This window comes from Microsporum canis, genomic scaffold, assembly GCF_000151145.1.
Source record: "Microsporum canis CBS 113480 supercont1.5 genomic scaffold, whole genome shotgun sequence".
Classification (NCBI taxonomy): domain Eukaryota; kingdom Fungi; phylum Ascomycota; class Eurotiomycetes; order Onygenales; family Arthrodermataceae; genus Microsporum; species Microsporum canis.
Window position 1 is genome coordinate 495,746 of NW_003299165.1, and position 18,264 is coordinate 514,009.

General features: G+C 47.1%; 4 protein-coding genes across 4 annotated transcripts; 3 read left to right on the forward strand and 1 right to left on the reverse strand.

The window, feature by feature from the left end:
• Positions 1-750: 750 nt before the first annotated feature.
• Positions 751-2,428, forward strand: MCYG_05251 (protein kinase gsk3; the record flags this gene model as incomplete). The annotated part of the gene is made up of 7 exons (XM_002845336.1): positions 751-796; positions 901-1,073; positions 1,145-1,228; positions 1,354-1,702; positions 1,772-1,965; positions 2,029-2,233; positions 2,295-2,428. 7 exons carry the CDS (start codon positions 751-753, stop codon positions 2,426-2,428), a joined length of 1,185 nt encoding a protein of 394 aa, XP_002845382.1.
• A 2,183-nt stretch (positions 2,429-4,611) lies between these two features.
• Positions 4,612-7,504, forward strand: MCYG_05252 (cap binding protein; the record flags this gene model as incomplete). The annotated part of the gene is made up of 6 exons (XM_002845337.1): positions 4,612-4,678; positions 4,748-4,845; positions 4,934-5,040; positions 5,096-6,310; positions 6,366-6,547; positions 6,624-7,504. The coding sequence occupies 6 exons, from the start codon at positions 4,612-4,614 to the stop codon at positions 7,502-7,504; spliced, it is 2,550 nt and encodes an 849-aa protein (XP_002845383.1).
• A 673-nt stretch (positions 7,505-8,177) lies between these two features.
• MCYG_05253 (C-5 sterol desaturase) lies at positions 8,178-9,313 on the reverse strand (the record flags this gene model as incomplete). The annotated part of the gene is made up of 2 exons (XM_002845338.1): positions 8,178-8,964; positions 9,030-9,313. The coding sequence occupies 2 exons, from the start codon at positions 9,311-9,313 to the stop codon at positions 8,178-8,180; spliced, it is 1,071 nt and encodes a 356-aa protein (XP_002845384.1).
• A 1,230-nt stretch (positions 9,314-10,543) lies between these two features.
• Positions 10,544-12,815, forward strand: MCYG_05254 (TupA protein; the record flags this gene model as incomplete). Its single annotated transcript, XM_002845339.1, has 8 exons — positions 10,544-10,667; positions 10,739-10,820; positions 10,887-11,215; positions 11,281-11,816; positions 11,882-12,352; positions 12,443-12,575; positions 12,646-12,721; positions 12,791-12,815. The coding sequence occupies 8 exons, from the start codon at positions 10,544-10,546 to the stop codon at positions 12,813-12,815; spliced, it is 1,776 nt and encodes a 591-aa protein (XP_002845385.1).
• Between the last annotated feature and the right edge of the window lie 5,449 nt (positions 12,816-18,264).

An 18,264-nucleotide genomic window follows, 5' to 3' on the forward strand; every position in this document is an offset into this window, starting at 1 on the left:
CTGGTCACGTTGTCTGTGCTCTCTTGTATCTCTTCTGCATCTTCTCTGTCCCTCTGCCTCTCTCTCTGTCTGTCTCTGTATCCTCTTCGCCTGCTGTCTGTCTCTGCCTCTTTATCTCTTCTTCTCCATCATCATCATCATCTAAAGCTTGGTGGAGCCTGCCAGGAAACTCTCTGGGTCCTTTAAACTCCTTCTCTCCTCTCCTCCTCCTCCCTTTAACTAAACCTCGCCCAAAAGAAAAAAAACCTCCCCTCCCCGCCGGCCGACCTCGTCCTCCTCCTTCTCTATCTCTTTGCACGCCGCACGCCCGCCTTGTGTTCCTCTTATTCACTCTCAGCTGTCCTTCTTCTCTTCCTTTTTCTTCTTCTTCTCTCCCTTTCTTCTTCTTCTCTTCAACCTTCATCTTCTTCCTCTTCCTTTTCTTTCTCGATCGTAAGAGCAAGGGAGAAAGCACCAAAGCGAAAGGGAAACGGAAAGGACCTTGCAGAACGTGAGCTCTCTCGAGGCTGTTGCCCAGCTGCCACTCGCTCTTCTTCTTCCTCTTGTCTTTGGCTCATCTGGCGGAGAAGACCTCGCTAATCTTGTTGTTTTTGTGCCTTTTTTTTCAGAGGTTCGAAATCTCTCAATTCGCTGTAACACGCGATATCTTCTTCCTTCCTCCTGCCCTCCAGATCGATCGTTTCGCTCGAGGAACTTCCCGCTATAGCAGTCTGATAGTCGCCAGATTCGTCGTGTTGGCCACAAGAAAAGATGTCACAGAATAGGTCTGGGATGTTTTCCAGCCTGCGTATGGGTGGTGAGTTGCCTTGCTCTTCGTGTCTTTTGCTTTTCCCCTCCCCACCTCACTCGACTTGACTTGTCTTGGAAGAGAGCTCAGTTCAGCTACTGACCGGCGTGCAGAGGTGATCCGTGAAAAGGTGCAGGATGGCGTCACTGGAGAGACTCGTGACATGCAGTACACCCAGTGCAAGATCGTGGGCAATGGCTCCTTCGGTATCGTCTTTCAGACCAAGCTGTCTCCAGGAGGTGAAGACGCAGCCATCAAACGCGTTCTCCAAGATAAACGCTTCAAGGTAAGCTCTCACTCGTAGAAACAAGAAAAAATTCTCTAGTTTGACAAGCATTCACTGACCTGCAAACATAGAACCGTGAGCTGCAAATCATGCGCATAGTCCGTCACCCGAACATCGTTGAGCTCAAGGCTTTTTACTACTCCAACGGTGATAGAGTAAGTAGTTATTATTTTCTTTTTTATACCACGTTCTGGTGCAGTTTGTGGTAGTTGGGAGAGTGAGAGTTATTAAATGTGTGTTGCTCGACAAACCCCTCGTTAACATGACGACTTTTTTCTAGAAGGACGAAGTCTACCTCAACTTGGTGCTCGAATATGTCCCAGAGACCGTCTACCGCGCCTCGCGGTACTTTAACAAGCTCAAGACTACCATGCCCTTGCTCGAGGTCAAGCTGTACACCTACCAGCTCTTCCGTTCCCTCGCCTACATCCACTCTCAGGGCATCTGCCATCGAGATATCAAGCCTCAGAACCTCCTCCTCGACCCCAGCACTGGCATCCTCAAGCTCTGCGACTTTGGCAGTGCTAAGATCCTCGTTGAGAATGAGCCAAACGTCTCTTACATCTGCTCGCGCTACTACCGCGCTCCCGAGTTGATCTTTGGTGCTACCAACTACACCACCAAGATTGGTATGTCTCCCTTTTATTTTTTATTTTTTAATTATACAAATATCTCTAATACGTACAACTCTTGTCTAGATGTTTGGTCCACTGGATGTGTCATGGGTGAATTGATGCTCGGCCAGCCCCTTTTCCAAGGAGAGTCTGGCATCGACCAGTTGGTTGAGATTATTAAGATTCTGGGAACTCCTACCCGCGAGCAGATTCGCACCATGAACCCCAACTATATGGAGCACAAGTTCCCCCAGATCAAGCCTCACCCATTCAACAAGGTATGCAACTGTGTCAACTGAATCCCCTGGCTAGGTTATAAAAACATACTGACTCCTACACAGGTCTTCCGCAAGGCTTCCCACGAGGCAATCGACTTGATCACCGCTCTATTGGAGTACACTCCCACCCAGCGTCTCTCCTCCATTGAGGCTCTCTGCCACCCATTCTTCGACGAGCTTCGTGAGCCAAACATCCGTCTCCCAGACTCACGCCATCCAAACGCTCCTCACCGTGACATGCCCAAGTTGTTCAACTTCACCCGTCACGGTAAGCTCCCGTTTCCCATGTTATCCACTTTCGTCTGCCTTGTACTGACCACGGTTCACAGAGTTGTCCATTGCTCCCTCTATGAACCATCGTTTGATCCCACCACATGCGAGAGCTGAGCTTCTTGCCCAGGGCCTTGATATCGACAACTTCACCCCTCTCAAGAAAGAGGAAATGATGGCTCGCCTGGATTGATCGGGCGTTCATGCCCCAAGGTTTAACGTCTTTACGATGATACATGCCCTTGAAGTGGTTTTCAATTAACGGCTCGCGACGAACCGTCCCTGTCCGTCCGTCCACCAATCCGCCCATCAGTCTATTTTCAATCTCGTCCGACTTCGCGATATGCCCCACCCCAAATTTCCAGCACCCCAACGTTTTTACGTCGATCCGCCTACCTTGTTTACCCATTTTCTTGCCCAAGGATTCGTTAAGTATAACATAACATAGCAACATATCTTAGATCTGGTCCGGTTCGGCCTTTGTGTCTTGTTCCGGGGTATGACGACGCGATGCATCTATTATCACTAAACCACAAAAAAACCCAAAAAAAAAAAAACTTTACACTCTGATGTCACCACAAACGATCGGGCGGACGCGAAACCAACCACGTACCATTACACTTGATGAATCATGACTCCATTGAACAGATGAAAAAAGGCGAAAAAGGGAGAAAAGTCCAAAAAATAAGGGGGGATAAGGAGGAAATGGTTTCTGTGAATAACCTCGAGAGTTTACCAGGTGAAAAGAAGAAGCACACATATCCCACACACATGCCCCCGCACTCATTAGATCAACTTCCGCCGTATCCTATACACGAGGTTTTTCTTCCATGCTGCCGGTAACGCTGTGTGCCTTGTGTACTTGCTCTTTACGAGGGGGGGGGAGGGGATTTGCTTGCATGATACCACTTTATTTTACCTTCTTTTCCTTCTTTCTTCTTTCCGGCACTTTGAGATTCCCTCTTCCCCTTGATGTATTTCCTTTTTCTTTTTACTCATGAGGACGGATGCGGGTTTGCTTTTATTTTATTTCATATTTTACATGTTTTCTCCCCTCTCTTTTTCTCACACCTCCAGCTCTAACACCTTCACCTTTTATCTTTAACGGATCGACTCGACGGAGTCATGACAAGACATTTGATTGGATGGACCCTTCATCTGATCCGCTTCGGTTCGAGTTCAAATCCCGAGTGTGGGAGCGAGAGCAAGTGTGGGAATAGGGACAGGCTTAGGAATAGGGATAGGGATAGCTAGAGATATACTCACACCCTCGCGCAGCCAAGCAGACCGAAACACACCGCGAGATAGGCGAGAATTTTCTACTACTATTTCTTCTGACCTTTCTTCATTTTATTTCTCTTAGTTTTCTGCTTTTTTCCATCTCCTTTCCGCCTTCCTCTCCCTTCATTGTCCATTTTTTTTTCTTCTAAGTTATCAAGGGTGTCGACTCTCCCCCGCAGGAATGACGGAAAATAGCCAGGGCAAAAGAGCGATCGAATAGGCACCCTAGCACCACAGATGGCATGGCATAGCATTGGCTAGCCGTTGATGCCTGCGATGGAGATGAAGCATATTAGAGAGTGTGATGGAAATCGAGGCTGATACGGCGTGGGGGAGAGAATCGAAAATATAGAAAGAGAAACGAGAGGATGAGAAGCTAGCTATGCCCTGTCCATCGAGCTGGTTATGATGATACCGTTAAGGATTGTATTCAATATCAATGAAGCCTGACTTACTTAATGATACCTATACATGTAGTAAATCTTTGCAGCATCCATGTAAAATTGACCGGTGTACATAGCCACTATTATCACTCTACAACACGGGGTCTTTGTATAGCTTCTTCCTTATCATGTATAATATCTTCATCTCTTCGCACTTTATACACCTCTTAGGACCTAACGTACCTAGATAATGTGCCCACCACGTGACTTGCGGAAAAAAGAAAAAGCGAAAGACTTTTGGTTGGCTCCACTTGGACTTCTTCAGTTGTTGTGTACATTCAACCAGCTTCTCCTGGCATCTTCACTGCCGATATCAACAGCTTCACGGGGAGCAGACGTGACAATCAAGCATTGACAGCTCACACAGCTTGTCTGCTACTAATAACCAGCCGATGAATCGTCTGGTGTGCTGGCGTTGGTTGCATCTAGAACGTGTCAAGCGACCCGAGTGTTCCAGCTTAGCTTCATCGCCGCGTTGAGAGTGCGCGCATATCGAAGGAAGAGAGTAGTAAGGCCAATTGGGTATCGTGCCATTTAGCTTGCGCATTAATGATCTAGTCCACCAGTCGAGGAAGATTCAGACTAGAGATCTTGCACAGAGAGAGGTCGGAAGAGGTCAGGCCGGAGCTTTTCGAGATTTAAGGTAGACAGGATGGGAGAACATGACCAGCGCAAACAGGGGCATGGAGGGGGATATAATAAGAAGAGAAGATATAGAGGTTTGTCTTCTTCGACATATGAAGTACTAACTGGATATTAGTGCTGACATTCGCTTTGTTACTACTTAGATGATGAGGGAGGTGATCGTTATCGACATCAGCGCAGGAGATACGAGGAGCCACTTGCTGCAACTATCAGGAGACAGCTGTTAAATGTTGCAGAGCCGGTAAGCAGGACCTTTTTGCAAGTCCACACATCTTGGGATTCCGCATGGATTTAGCGACTTATTTTAACTAACGGCTTTGTTGAATTAGACTTCGCGACGACCTGAAGATGATGTTACAAAAATCGCAAAGATGGTTGCCGAGAATTACTCTGACGAGGCGATGAAGGTGTCTTTCGAGGACCTTGTATTGCAAATGTAGGTAGTTCTGGATTACAGTGCACTCCGTATTAAAGCTAATGGTGTGCGATAGGATTATTGAACAGCCAATGAAAATACCTTTCGTCGCTGCAATTATCCTCCTACTCAACACGCTTAAGCCAGAAGCCACCACTCCGATTATTTCTAAGATCGGAGAGCAAGCAGCCCTGTATGTTGGACAGGGAAATTGGCGAAATGTCAAGCTTATGCTACGGTTCTTGGGCTGTTTGCAGGGCATATTTGAAGGCGAGGGTATATTTCCCGTGCTGGAGGAGCTATTCTCACGTGCCGTTGATCTCCAAACTGGCTCGTCAGAGGATTCCCTTGGCCTGGAGCTCGTCAACATTATTCTCTTAACGATTCCATATGTGATGGCCTCGTCTGCCACAGGATTCGAGTCTCACGCCTCTGCCCTACTAGAGAAGACAGATATCATTGCTTCGACTCCGCATACCCTTGAGGCCATCGTTGACCCTTTCCCTTCAAAACAGGGAGAGGAAGAAGGTACCAGGCTAAGTGCTCTAGGTCTCATTCAGAAACAGCTGCAAGATGAATCTGCGCAATCGTGGAAACTCGCTTGTATTCCACGGCCATGGAAGGAACCGCTCGCTCAACAAGAAAAAGAAAAGGAATCAAAAGAAGCCACTGGCGAAGAGGAGAAAAAGGAGGCCGAAGAGGCACCTAAAGCCCCTACCAAGCATGCCTTCCCGAAGGTCGCGGTACCGAATCCAGTCAAGAATGGACCAAAGGCCATTTTCCCTGAGATTTATTTCTCAGTTTACACTCACCAGGACGTCGACACGGTTCCCCCGACATCTGACATTGCATCCTCATTAATCCGCGACGCATTGGTTGATACGATCAACGTTCTAGACTTCAATCGAAACGCAACGGCTAGATTCCTGATCGATGTGGACTGCTACTTTGCACCAGACACCTTTGTCAAACGAGCCGTTCCTGTAGATCAACTACGTGATTCTCCATCTCGTGAAGGATCAACATGGAAACCTGAGGATGTTGCTGTTGACGCTGCTTTCTCTCAACTCCTTCAATTGCCGTTTCCGGAACATAAACTGGTGTATTACCACTCAGTGCTTACGGAAGCCTGCAAAATCGCCCCTGCTGCAATTGCTCCTAGCCTGGGACGTGCAATTCGTTTTGTGTATCGAAACATCGACAAGTTGGATCTCTCACTTGCTTACAGATTCTTGGATTGGTTTACCCACCATTTGAGTAACTTTGGATTTACATGGAAGTGGACTGAGTGGTAAGTGTTCCATAAACGAATAGCATGTTCTCATTTGCTAACATTTTTGTTATAGGGTTGCTGACCTTGAGCTGCCCGATGTGCATCCGAAGAAGGCCTTCATTATTGGTGCCATAGACAAGGAGATCCGACTGAGCTTCGCACAGAGAATTAAGGGGACACTCCCAGAGCCGTATCACGAGTTGATCACAGAAGGCAAAGAGAAGGATACGCCGGACTTCAAATTTTCTCAAGAGAGTATGTTTTCTTGAATCTGCTAGATGGCCAAGAGGTCTACTGCTAACGTGCTGAATAGCAACTCCATATTCAAAAGAGGGGCAAGAACTCATGAAACTTATTCGTCAAAAATCATCAGATGAAGAAATCGAGACTGTTATTACCTCTATTGAAGAACAAGCCAAGACTCACGGGCTGGTCGACCCTCTCATTGCTTCCACGGATGTTTACATGACCTCCATCTGCTATGTGGGATCCAAATCCCTGTCTCACTTCCTCTCGTGCATTGAACGCTGCAAGGACAGACTCCTTGCCATCGGCCCAAAGTCCGACGCCGCACGTCGCCAAATCATCAACTCCGTCATGGAATACTGGGCTGACCAACCTGGAATCGGCATTAACATCATCGACAAGCTATTGAACTATACCATTCTCACCCCTCTTTCCGTTCTGGAATGGGCACTAGTTGACAACCTTGCGGCTGGCTCAACGTTGGCAAAACCACACATTTTCGAAATGATAGCTGCTACTATGCGCAAGGTCACGAATCGTATGCGCCAGATCGTGGCAGCTAGAACTCAACCAACCCTCTATGAACCGCAACTCAGCATATTGGAGGAAACACTCAAAAAGGAAAAGGCAGAGATGCTTTCTATGTTTCAGCTAATCGAAGATACGCTAGTTCCTGTGGCTGGCGGATATAGCGACGGCATGATGGAGCGAACAGAAGACGATGCACTCCAGCCTGAGAACGTGATGATTCAGCAGTGGGGAAGCAGGTGGTTGAACGTCTTTAGACGCAGGGTTGCGGTAGAGAGGGCGTTCATCGACGAGGCGATGAGTTCTGCTCCCGCTGTTGGAACCATGGCTCCTCCGGCACCACCACTGGGCATAGATGAGAAGGCGGAGGAAACGAAAACGCTTGAAGAGCCAGCTATGGATGTTGAGGAGATGCATGACTATGCGGAGATTGACTAGGTTGTGGGTTGTCATACTACTCTTTCGCATCTATCCTTCTTCGGTCTGTATCTTTACGTGTACTTTATGTTTTCTTTCCGGTTCCTATTTCGCATTTGGATTTTCGTGCAATGTCTGAGTTCAGATCAATGTGTTATTATTCAGTTCAGGTCTGAATTCAATATAATAACAAGTTTTAGTTGTGTGATTTGAGAAGCATGTAGAAGATATATATAGCAGCGAGGGCTAAGCTACCCTTTCCATTAAGAATCAAATAGTAAAACCATTGAGAAGGAGAAATATTAGCATTAAAACTATGACGGAGCATCTCCTGTTTATTTCTCTTTTAATGGTTGTGTGTGTCATGGGAAACGTTTTATCAGTGCATAAGATATTAAGGGCATGTGTGCATGGTAAAAAAATGAAGGACACGAAAAGGAAAAACGACAGGGCATATCAAATCCATCAAGGGATTGGTCAACGGTGCTGAGGTTGGATGATTAAAAGTGCAAGCAGTATGAGGGTTAATAAATAGTAAAGGGGCAAAAATAACATGGGCATAGAGCATCTAAGTAGATATACTCGTTTATATCCAAATAAAATATAAAAAGGTGAGAAGGAATTATGTGACTATGGTATCTGACCGGCAGATGCAGTCAGTTTGGCGTAGAAGGGTAGAAGGAGATGGCTGGATCTAGAGGTTCTTCTTGGTCTCATTGCCTTCATACGTGCGGTCGTCGCTGCCTTCGACTTCCTTGACCATCTTCTCCATCTCTCTGGCCTGTCGGCTCCACTCCTCCCGTCCCATCTTGGTCTCACGGCGGAACAGCTCATCATTGGGTTTGCGGTAGCTTTTACCCAGCCTATCCCAGAGGGTAGTGAATTGGCCATAGTTGTAGTTGAAGTATAGGTGGTGCATGGTGTGGCATGCTGCTCCGTTTATGATGGGGCTGTTGGCAACGTATTCACCGTCGTGGATCATGACGGTCCAGACATTGATGGCGACAAAGAGGAGTACGTAGGCGAACTTCTGCAGAGGGAAGATGAAGGGGAAGATATGGTAAGGGAGGCCCTGGCTCCAGCCGTCGAGAGGGTGGAAGGCGTGGCTGGCATATGGGGTGGGCATGATCCATTTGTGATGCGGTTTGTGTATGTTCTTGTAGACGAGCGGGTGGTGGAGGCCTCGGTGTATCCAGTAGATACAGAAGTCGGTAAAGAGAAGGAAGAGCGGAAACTGGAGAATGTTGTACATGGGGAAAGGAGCCTCTTCAATGGTGTCGTATATCTTGGAGTAGCCCTTGACCTCGACTAGGAAGATGGGAGCAGTGAGAAGGGCCATGACGGGCATGGAGCTCATGGCCTGTCCGATTTCCAGGGAGATCTGGTTCTTCAGGTACTTTGGGTGGTTGAACGCGGTTTTATCAAAGACGAAGACGTAAGAGAGCGAGGCCACAGTGAAGTAGAGGACCAATCCGAACACCCTATTGTTATTCGTTAGATGATTGGCGACGGTAAACGGGGGAGGGGATAAAGGATGCAGACTGACCATGTAATTAAAAAGAGGCTGAAGACCTGACGGAAGCCGTTATCTCGCGGCAGAGACGACTGATACGCGTACTGGAAGGGCTCCAGGGAGAAGTACTTGGTCGAAGGAGAGTAGACGAATCCGTTGCCAATGCCATTGGCCTGGGTGATGGCGGAGGCGACGGTCGAGTTGACGCCGTTGAAGATATTGGAGACGACATCGCTGGACACCGCGGAGAGAGGCAGGGCGCGAGCGTATAAATAGTCAAACACGAAGGTATCAAAGACTTCCAGTACAATATCCATGGTGCCGTCTGTTATCTCTTGTCTATCGATTGACTATCTGATTGATAATGGCCAAGAGTAAAAGAAAAAAAAAGGTTCCCGAAGCTTACGCTCGAGTCCGGCGTGTATACAAGAAGCTGACAGAAGCAATGCCCGGAATAATAATCAACGAGCGTGGTCCTGGGCCAGGAAGCAGATGAAAGATAATATTAAGAGTCGAAGATGAAGTCGGAGATGCAAAAAAAAAAACACGCCAAAAAAGGGAATTTCGGATCAGATAAAAAAAAAGAGCTTAGTAATGTATGTTGCTAGTCCTAAAGCGGAAGAACCATCTTACTAAGCATCCCACTTATGTAATAACTAAATCTGGTCTGTGCTCAATGACTAAGCCGGGGTGGCTGCTTACCTAATCTAATTTTATGCATGAGCAAATTTTCTTGGCGCGCCGAAAGAAGAAGAAAAAGAAGAAGAAGAAGAAGAAAGAGAAAGAAAAAAAAACATCAACTTCAACATCCGCAAGCGAGAGAAGCCAACAAGCACAGAAAAGAGGGAGAAGAAGAAGAAGAAGAAGAAGAAGAGGCAGAGCGAGAACGGTGAAAGGCTCTGCTGAAACCCCCCAGAAGAGCGAACCTCCCAAGCATCGCGCTAGGAAACTTTCTTCTTTTCTTCTTCCCTCTTCAATCTTCTTCAACTTCTCCTTTGCCTTTTCTTCACTCAAGCAAAAAAAAGGACCCCAAGTCAAGCCACCACCCAACATCAACAACGAAGCCGGTAACCCAGGCATCAGCTCTCTATCCAGACAGAGATCGCCCCGTCCTCTGCTTCTTCCTTTTTTTCCCCTTTCTCTCTTTTTTTTCCCTTCTCTCTCTTTGCTGCGGCTGCTGCCGTCACCGTCAATTGGCGCATCGCATCTCCAAAAAAAAAAAAATCAATCTCACCCCGGGTCTCATCATCCTACCTCTCAGACACTGACCTCGCGATCGATCTCCTGGTATATAAAGCCCTTTTTAGCATCTCTCCTTCTGCCCTGTTGGTCTCTTGTTGCGCCCGGGTTTTATCAGCCTCATCCCCCTGTCGCCAAAAGTCCGTGCGGGTCCATAACAATACCGCCACCTTTTTTTTTTAATGTATATTAATATATATTACCTTCGAAAGCTGACATCTTCCGCGTCCATAGGGCACCATTCACTTCTTCTTACCCCTATATATCACACTCTTAACTTCACGAGATACACGAAGACAACCGCAGCCATGTATGGGTCTCATCGAGCCATGGTCACCGCGCCACCGAACACGCGCCTGACGGAGCTCCTCGACCAGCTACGACAAGAGTTTGATAACCAGTCGCGGAGCACCGGCGAGTTCGAGCATCAGCGTATGATTCCTTGCCCGTTTGCGATTGTTATTTCTTAGCCCGACTGACATGAAGATTGGATATGTGATTAGTGACCGGTCAGCTTCAAGAGATGGAAATGATCCGACAAAAGGTTTACCAGCTGGAGCAGGCTCAGCTCAAAATGAAACAAGAGTACGTTTCCTTCTTTCTCCCATCGGTTCTTCTTTTTCCTCCTCCCCTCCACTAACGCTGTGCTAGCTACGAGGCTGAAATTCGCACACTACGCATGGAGCTCGAGTCTCGTGGTATCCACGTCCCTCCATCTCACGTTGGCGGACCTCCTCCACACGGAGGCCCCTCCCAGGCACCCCCTCCAGCCCTCGGACATGGCCCCAGTAACCTCTTTGGAGGCATCATGGCCAACCAGGGAGGTGGTGCTCCCGCCCTTGCTCCTCCTCCACCACCACAAGACCAGCAACAGGGTGCCCAGCACTCGCTGCAAAACCCTCCCAATGCACAGGGCCCCCCACAGCCCCCTCAGGGCGCATTTGCCGGCTACCAGCAAGGCTCTGGTGTTAATGGATCCGGTATGTGATCAAGAAAAACGGCTTGAACAGACACAATTTGATGTTAACGATAATCTCTCAATTAGCATTCGGTCCTCCAGCTCCCACTGCTTCTCCTGGTCCTGGAAAGGGCCGTAGCGCCCGTGCTCCAGCTGGCCCTGCTACTCCTCAGCAAAATCAGCAAATGGCATTTTCTGAGGCTCGCCCATCCCCCCAGATGCCCCTCCAGACCGCCGCAAACCCACAGGGCCCCCCATACCGTACAGTTGGTAACACCCTCGCCGAGCTCGATCCAGATAAGCTCCCACCCAGCCAGAAGAAAGAAAGCAGCGACTGGTACGCTGTCTTTAACCCGGACATTCCTCGTGTCCTTGACGTCGACCTCGTTCACAACCTTATCCACGACAGTGTCGTCTGCTGTGTCCGGTTCAGTGCTGATGGCAAGCACGTAGCCACGGGATGTAACCGCTCTGCACAGATTTTCGAAGTTAGCACTGGCCTGCTCGTCAGCACGCTACAGGATGACTCTGTTGACAAGGATGGTGATCTATATATTCGAAGTGTATGCTTCAGTCCTGACGGAAGGTACCTCGCTACCGGTGCGGAAGATAAGCAAATCAGGGTAAGTTTATTATCCCCACACTGTGTTTCCACATTTCACCATTTAGCTAACCGTTTCTCCAACAGGTCTGGGACATTGCTAGCCGCACAATCAAAAACATCTTCTCCGGACATGAACAGGATATTTATTCTCTCGACTTTGCCCGAAACGGCCGCTACATCGCTTCCGGAAGTGGTGATAAGACTGTCCGTCTCTGGGATATCGTCGATGGCAAACAGGAACTCATTCTCAGCATCGAAGACGGCGTTACCACTGTTGCTATTTCTCCAGACGGCCGCTACGTAGCTGCCGGATCTCTTGATAAGAGCGTTCGTGTCTGGGACACTACCACTGGATACCTGGTTGAGCGCCTCGAGAGCCCTGATGGCCATAGAGACAGTGTTTACAGCGTTGCTTTCGCACCAAACGGAAGGGACCTTGTTAGCGGCAGTTTGGACAAGACTATTAAGATGTGGGAACTTACACCTCCAAGAGGAATGGTGCCTGGCACTGGACCAAAGGGAGGGAAGTGTGTACGCACCTTTGAGGGACACAAGGTATGTTTTTCACATTCTTGGATTTATTCCATACTTTTTTTTATTTCCCTTCCTTGTATATGGCAGCTTATGCTAAATATACACGTATAGGACTTCGTGCTTAGTGTCTGCCTGACACCTGACGGCCACTGGGTGATGAGTGGTTCAAAGGATAGAGGCGTCCAGTTCTGGGATCCTGCCACTGGTCATGCCCAGATGATGCTTCAAGGCCACAAGAACTCAGGTATTTTCTTCCTTCTTACATTTTTTCCTACGATGTGCCTGCTAGCTAATCACATATAACTTCTTATTAGTTATCTCTGTTGCTCCAAGCCCAACGGGCCAGCTATTTGCAACCGGAAGCGGAGATATGCGTGCTAGGATCTGGAGGTTAGTTCTTAGTACAATTCTTTCCTTTAATATATTTGTTGGTTGTATACTAATTGATAATCTACTCAGCTACTCGTCATGGAACCGTCGATAAATCACTCCAGCTTTGTCACCCAAATCCTCACTTTATTCTCTCCATCACATCATCTATAACCACTTACATCCTTAGAATAATGGCGCCTTCCACTTACCCTCCCCTATCACCTTTCATAGCCACCGTGTTTTTGTTCAAATCCCTGTCCGTCTCTTTTCTATCTGTTTGTGCGTTTTACCTGTCCATGTCCTCTGACGACAGTGGAAATGAAAACGAAAAAAAAATAAAAAAATAAAAACACGATTCCTTTATATTTTCTTTATCTTGATTTCATCCCAGCTTGGGTTCTCGCGGAGTCCGTTCTGCTTAATCTTTACCTTCAATAATCCATCCATATACACTTCTGGTCTTCTTTCGAAGCCGGCCTCTCCTCTCGCCTTAATCACCTGAAGGAAAAATATCCATGTTGCGCTCCTATTTCACGGTCCAAAACAAAAATCATTCAACTGTCCATCGATATCTAGTTATCTATTTCCACTCCGTTCTCTTTACTCTTTTACCCCCTTGTTATGGTTTTACCATATACCTTGATTCGGGACTATGCGGTTTGTTTCGTATTCTGTCACTTTTCCCCTCTTGACGTCTGGTTTACCTAGTCCTGCAGCAGATCGATTGCAGAAGGGGTATGGTACGGAGGAAAACAAGGGCCAGGGAGTAGATGGCCTTCGAAGTGATGGTCTGGTGTCTGGCGAGGAAGTCTCTGTCATCTCATTTCATTTTGTTGTCTCTGGCCCCCTTTTTAATATCTGCTATCGCTATATGTTCGTATTGTTTCTTTAGGGTAGAATCAGGGGTTTTATTCGCCTTCCTTCTCATGGCTTCGAGTGCTTAACGGTCTTAATCCGCAGATTGATGTAGGATTGATCTATAGTGTCAACAAGGGGCTCCACACCATAATTATGTCTTTCAACTACATTCATCCATGATATTTATTACCCAAAGTATTTTTTTTCTACCAGCTGAATAGATAAAGCGGTTTATTTGCTCTGCATAAAACTTGTACTCTTATTTGGCCAGTGTTTGTTGCTGGCAATAAGACAACTATAAGCCATCGTACTATAAACTCGGCCTTTGCTGGCCAAATGAGTTCACTACATGAATGAGGAATTTGCATATTATTTGACATCCTATTGTTTGACTATTATTGATTCACGAGTCTAGATTATTCCTGGACGACCTCCAGCTTGAGAACCCACCAGGGCCAGGCCGTTTGCCTACTATCGTGGAAGATAGTAAACTATTGTTTCCCTTGCATGAACTATTCCAATGACAACAACAGGGAACCTCTTACGCCTATCCCCATATATTAAACTTGATAAATGCAAGCAGTCACTTATAACGGCGGTCAAATCGGCCTGTTTGGCAAGGGGATAAACCGTCTATGGAAAATAGAAAACCAGTACTTGTTTTCTTGCATATCAATCTTGTTGTTAACTTGACTGGCCCTGCGCTTGAAGCCTCATCCTTCAATCAGTAACATGGTATCTCCAGGATATGAAAGTAGGCTGAATTGTTGTTAGCGCCGCTACCGTCAGTTGATACGAACACTATGGAAAAGGGAATAAGAGTTGCATTGGCTGAATTTTGAATGCGGCGGATATATACTGGCTATATTTCATTTTTTGCAGCAACTGCCTTACTATACCGCAGCCATGTTGCAACAGATAAAGAACCTTTATACAGAGTGCTCCATACATATAGTTCATGGCGTCTATTCTGGAGGCTTCCTCCAGTGACCGGGAACTGGGAATAAAGAGACACAGAGTATCATTGGAAGGCCTGGTGACCCAGGCCAGGTCCAGCTTCATGATACTTACCAGTTCTACCCTAACAGTGTATTGGATTCCGGACCGGCCGCCATTCTCACCATGATTGTATGAGCATCTTCATACTAAGACTCATTAACCGCAAATCATCTGTTGGCATTGTGGGAAAGCCTGTTTGGGGGAGGGGGTTGGGCGTGCATATAAAAACTTATTTATCTGTTCACGGACAGACATCCTCGAGGTAGTCTATGGCCACTGAAGTGTGCTTCCCATTGCCAATCTGTACAAGAGGACTTGATATCTTATCCATCCATCGCGATATAAGCAGAAAGTACACTGTCCTTCGAAGTTGCTGCGGAGCCTGTCATACTCCATGTCTTGACCACTAGAGCAGAAAGGGCACTGTATAGATGTAGACGAAGGAATGTGGTGCAACATGAATTAGAGGAACAACGGCCAGTCATAAGCAGTACGTGTCTTTCTCACGGCCCCGAGCGACTTCTCAGCGGTATTTCATCAGGTTACTATGTGGGACGAGTTTGCCTCACCCCCCGGTGCACATACATACGCCGAGGGGTAGATGCAACGAAGGCCAGGTCCCATAGAATATACCAAACACAGCGAAGCCTCCAAGAAGTATTTTTATGGCCAGATGCAACTTAGTTCGTATTTAAAACGACAGAGCTCGATTCTGAGTGAAATGGTTTTGGCGCAAATAAGATGAAAGGGGGGACCCAGGCCTATTACGCTGGCTGTAGACGGAGCACAGCAGGTATCACAACATCATATCACGCACAGCCGTTCCCCTTTTCTGGTATACTTGTTGAAAAGTTTAGAGATGATGAGGTTAATGAAGTCTTCACACGGAGTACATGTTCAGCCAAATTCATGGACTGTAACACCGGATAAGTTCCACCAAGACAACTTCATAATGGAATCACCAGGGCACCTGCTCACCTGCAATTGTTGGTCACCCCCCAGTTACGGGAGTCAGTGCCGAGTGATACCCATTTTTTTCTGCCCAACGTAAACGGGTATTACAAGCTAGATGGTATCCCGTGTGCTAAACCGCGTGTAGGAACTCTTGAGGGGGCTTGCTTCGACGCGGCAGAGGATAAAAAGGCTAGCTAGCTCATTCCTTCACTAAATAGCCGAAGTACGCTGCTGAACGTCGGTCTATGGTTTCTTATTATTTGAAGGAAGCTAAAATGTAAACCAGCCCCTCGGATGGCAGGAGGACATGCAATATGCATGCAGCCGTGAATGTATCCCGTTTGTCTCCGTATACTGAAGGTGAATCCCGCGCAGATACAGATGAAAAAATGGTCATCATGATCACGACTTTCTCTTGGGAACACAGTTTCGTATTCATTCTCAGTTGTGAGAAGCTGAAGCCGAGACTGAGAAACACATCTCCGTCTTCCACACAGAATATCAGCGCCTAATGCAAAGCCTTGCAGGCGACGGCCCTTTCACCTTGGTATTTCGGTGAAGATCATCGATCCTAGTACCCTGATCTAGAGGCAAATTTATGAAGAGATACCCAGGCAACGCCACCTTGTACATCCCTATAAATTAATTGATTGGGTGAACCAGCTAACGTGCCGGTGTTTCCCTTCTTCCAAAGCCTCACTTTTGTTTTTTGCGCCCCCTCCTAATAAACAGAAACAAGTGCGGAAGGCAAAAAAAGAGGCCAAGTGTGAGGAAGAAGGTGAATGCGAGTCCCACCGTTCGTTCCTGTTTCAAGCTTGCTTGCGTTTCTCCTTAGCGTTCAGAGACAGACATGAGTTTGTTCCGCGTAATTCCTTTTGTAGCCCGATTTTTATCCTATCCACGCTCAGGACGCTTTTTCCTGTGTGACGTGGGCGGAGAATATACACCGTGGAAGGACGACGTATGGCCCAGTCCGTACAGCGCATGTCTTCTGCACAGTGTACTTTGTGGACTCAGCCAGTCTTTATTCACGGCCTCTCAAGGTTCGAGATAGGACGGTCTAGTGTCAGGTATGGTATCAGGTAAGAAAACAATTATGAATCGCATCTGTTCTATGTCTGATAACGAATAGTGTAGATTATTTTGGCCACCCTATTTGTGTCTTGCTCCTCGCGGTTCTCCTTTGCTCATTCTGGAAAACGCAAGTGGGGGATTAGAATAGACTGATCGAATTTTTTTGTTAATCGATAGACAGCTGATAGACGATCGATAGTAGTTCTTCATTTAGCCCATTGTTTGCAGAAAATATCCTTTGGGGGAGAGGGTTTGGATCATCCCAAGTGAGGTTTAACCCCTTTATTTCGTTTGACATGTAGATAATGTATGCAGGATGATTCCATATCTTGACCAATCACAAAACCATTTGTATTATTGAGGGTCCAAATCGATAACACTCTAGGCCCTGTGGCCATGGCGCTCTGTGTTGATTTGATAGCCCAAGGAGAGAAAACGGGCAAGGGCCAGCCGAGCGAAATCGCGTACGCTTTCCACCATGCCGAGACCAAGTGGTTGATCATCTCCGTTTTGCTTCCGCGGTTATGATAACTCGATTTTTGCGCTGAAAGGTAAAAGGGCGTTATTCGGCAAGGTACACCTATACATATACCAGGGAAAAATAGTTCTGTGGGAAAAAGACAGCTAGTAAATCTTAAAAGGGGGACTCCTTGTATCAGATTAAGCAGCGACCCTCTATACCGTAATTGGGAAGCTGGAAGCGCCGCTGGGGGAAGAAGGAAGATCAGTCACGCGGAGAATACCTCCTGTCCATACCCTGGGATGTGTGGCGCCCTTCTTTTTTCATACCCTTTTTTTTTTTTTAGATTCATCGTTGAGGCCGCGTCCTGCAATCCATCGATGCTCCTCTCGTATGGTGCGAGAATCCATAAGTCTTTTGTTCATGGGTAAACGTGCACGGGGCAAGAAAGAAAGTTACTTTGAACGTGCCAGGCTGATGATTATTGCTTTTGTGCGATTTAAAGATGGAAAAAGTAATTTGGGAGGGGGAAAGAAAGGTTGGAGTAATCCCGAGGAGTTGGGTAAGGGTAGATTTCTGTGTGTCGTTGTTTTGCTCTGTGTGCCATGGGCCCCTTGTCCAATATTGCGGCAAGGGTTTGATACCATCCACCAACACCATACATACTATGTAGTATATGTTATGTGTTGTCATTGTAATTTCTTAATTTCTATGTATAGCCCACAAGGATGATTGTTTGCATATACATATTAGTGCAGAGTACATGATAAGTAAGCTCGGCGTAAAGCATTATTCATCAATTGAGATCGGGCAGACATCTGCCGGATAGCGAAGGATAGCGAACGGCATTGTGACGAGACAATATGCCGTTGGTAGAGGATTCGGCTCAAACGGACGAGTCGGAATGAAAGCTCATCAAGATCAATCTTTCGAGCTCAAGATAGCGACAGCCGCGAGTGTGCCTTGTAACGCACTAAGCCTCGAGGTCGAAGAAAATGCCGGTAGCCTAGAGAGATTCTGGGATGAAAAAGCAAAGGAGAGAGAAAAAGCAAACCCTTCCCGTCCGCGAAGCACGGGCCTAAACAAGAGGCCGGGCAAGGGCCTGCCTTGAAACGCAAGGATGTTAATTTTAGTCTCTTCTCCTTTTTGTTTTTCGTTTGGCGCATGTGGGCAGCCGAAAGTCCAGAGTAAACACCCTCAGGCCTGAGGAGACAGA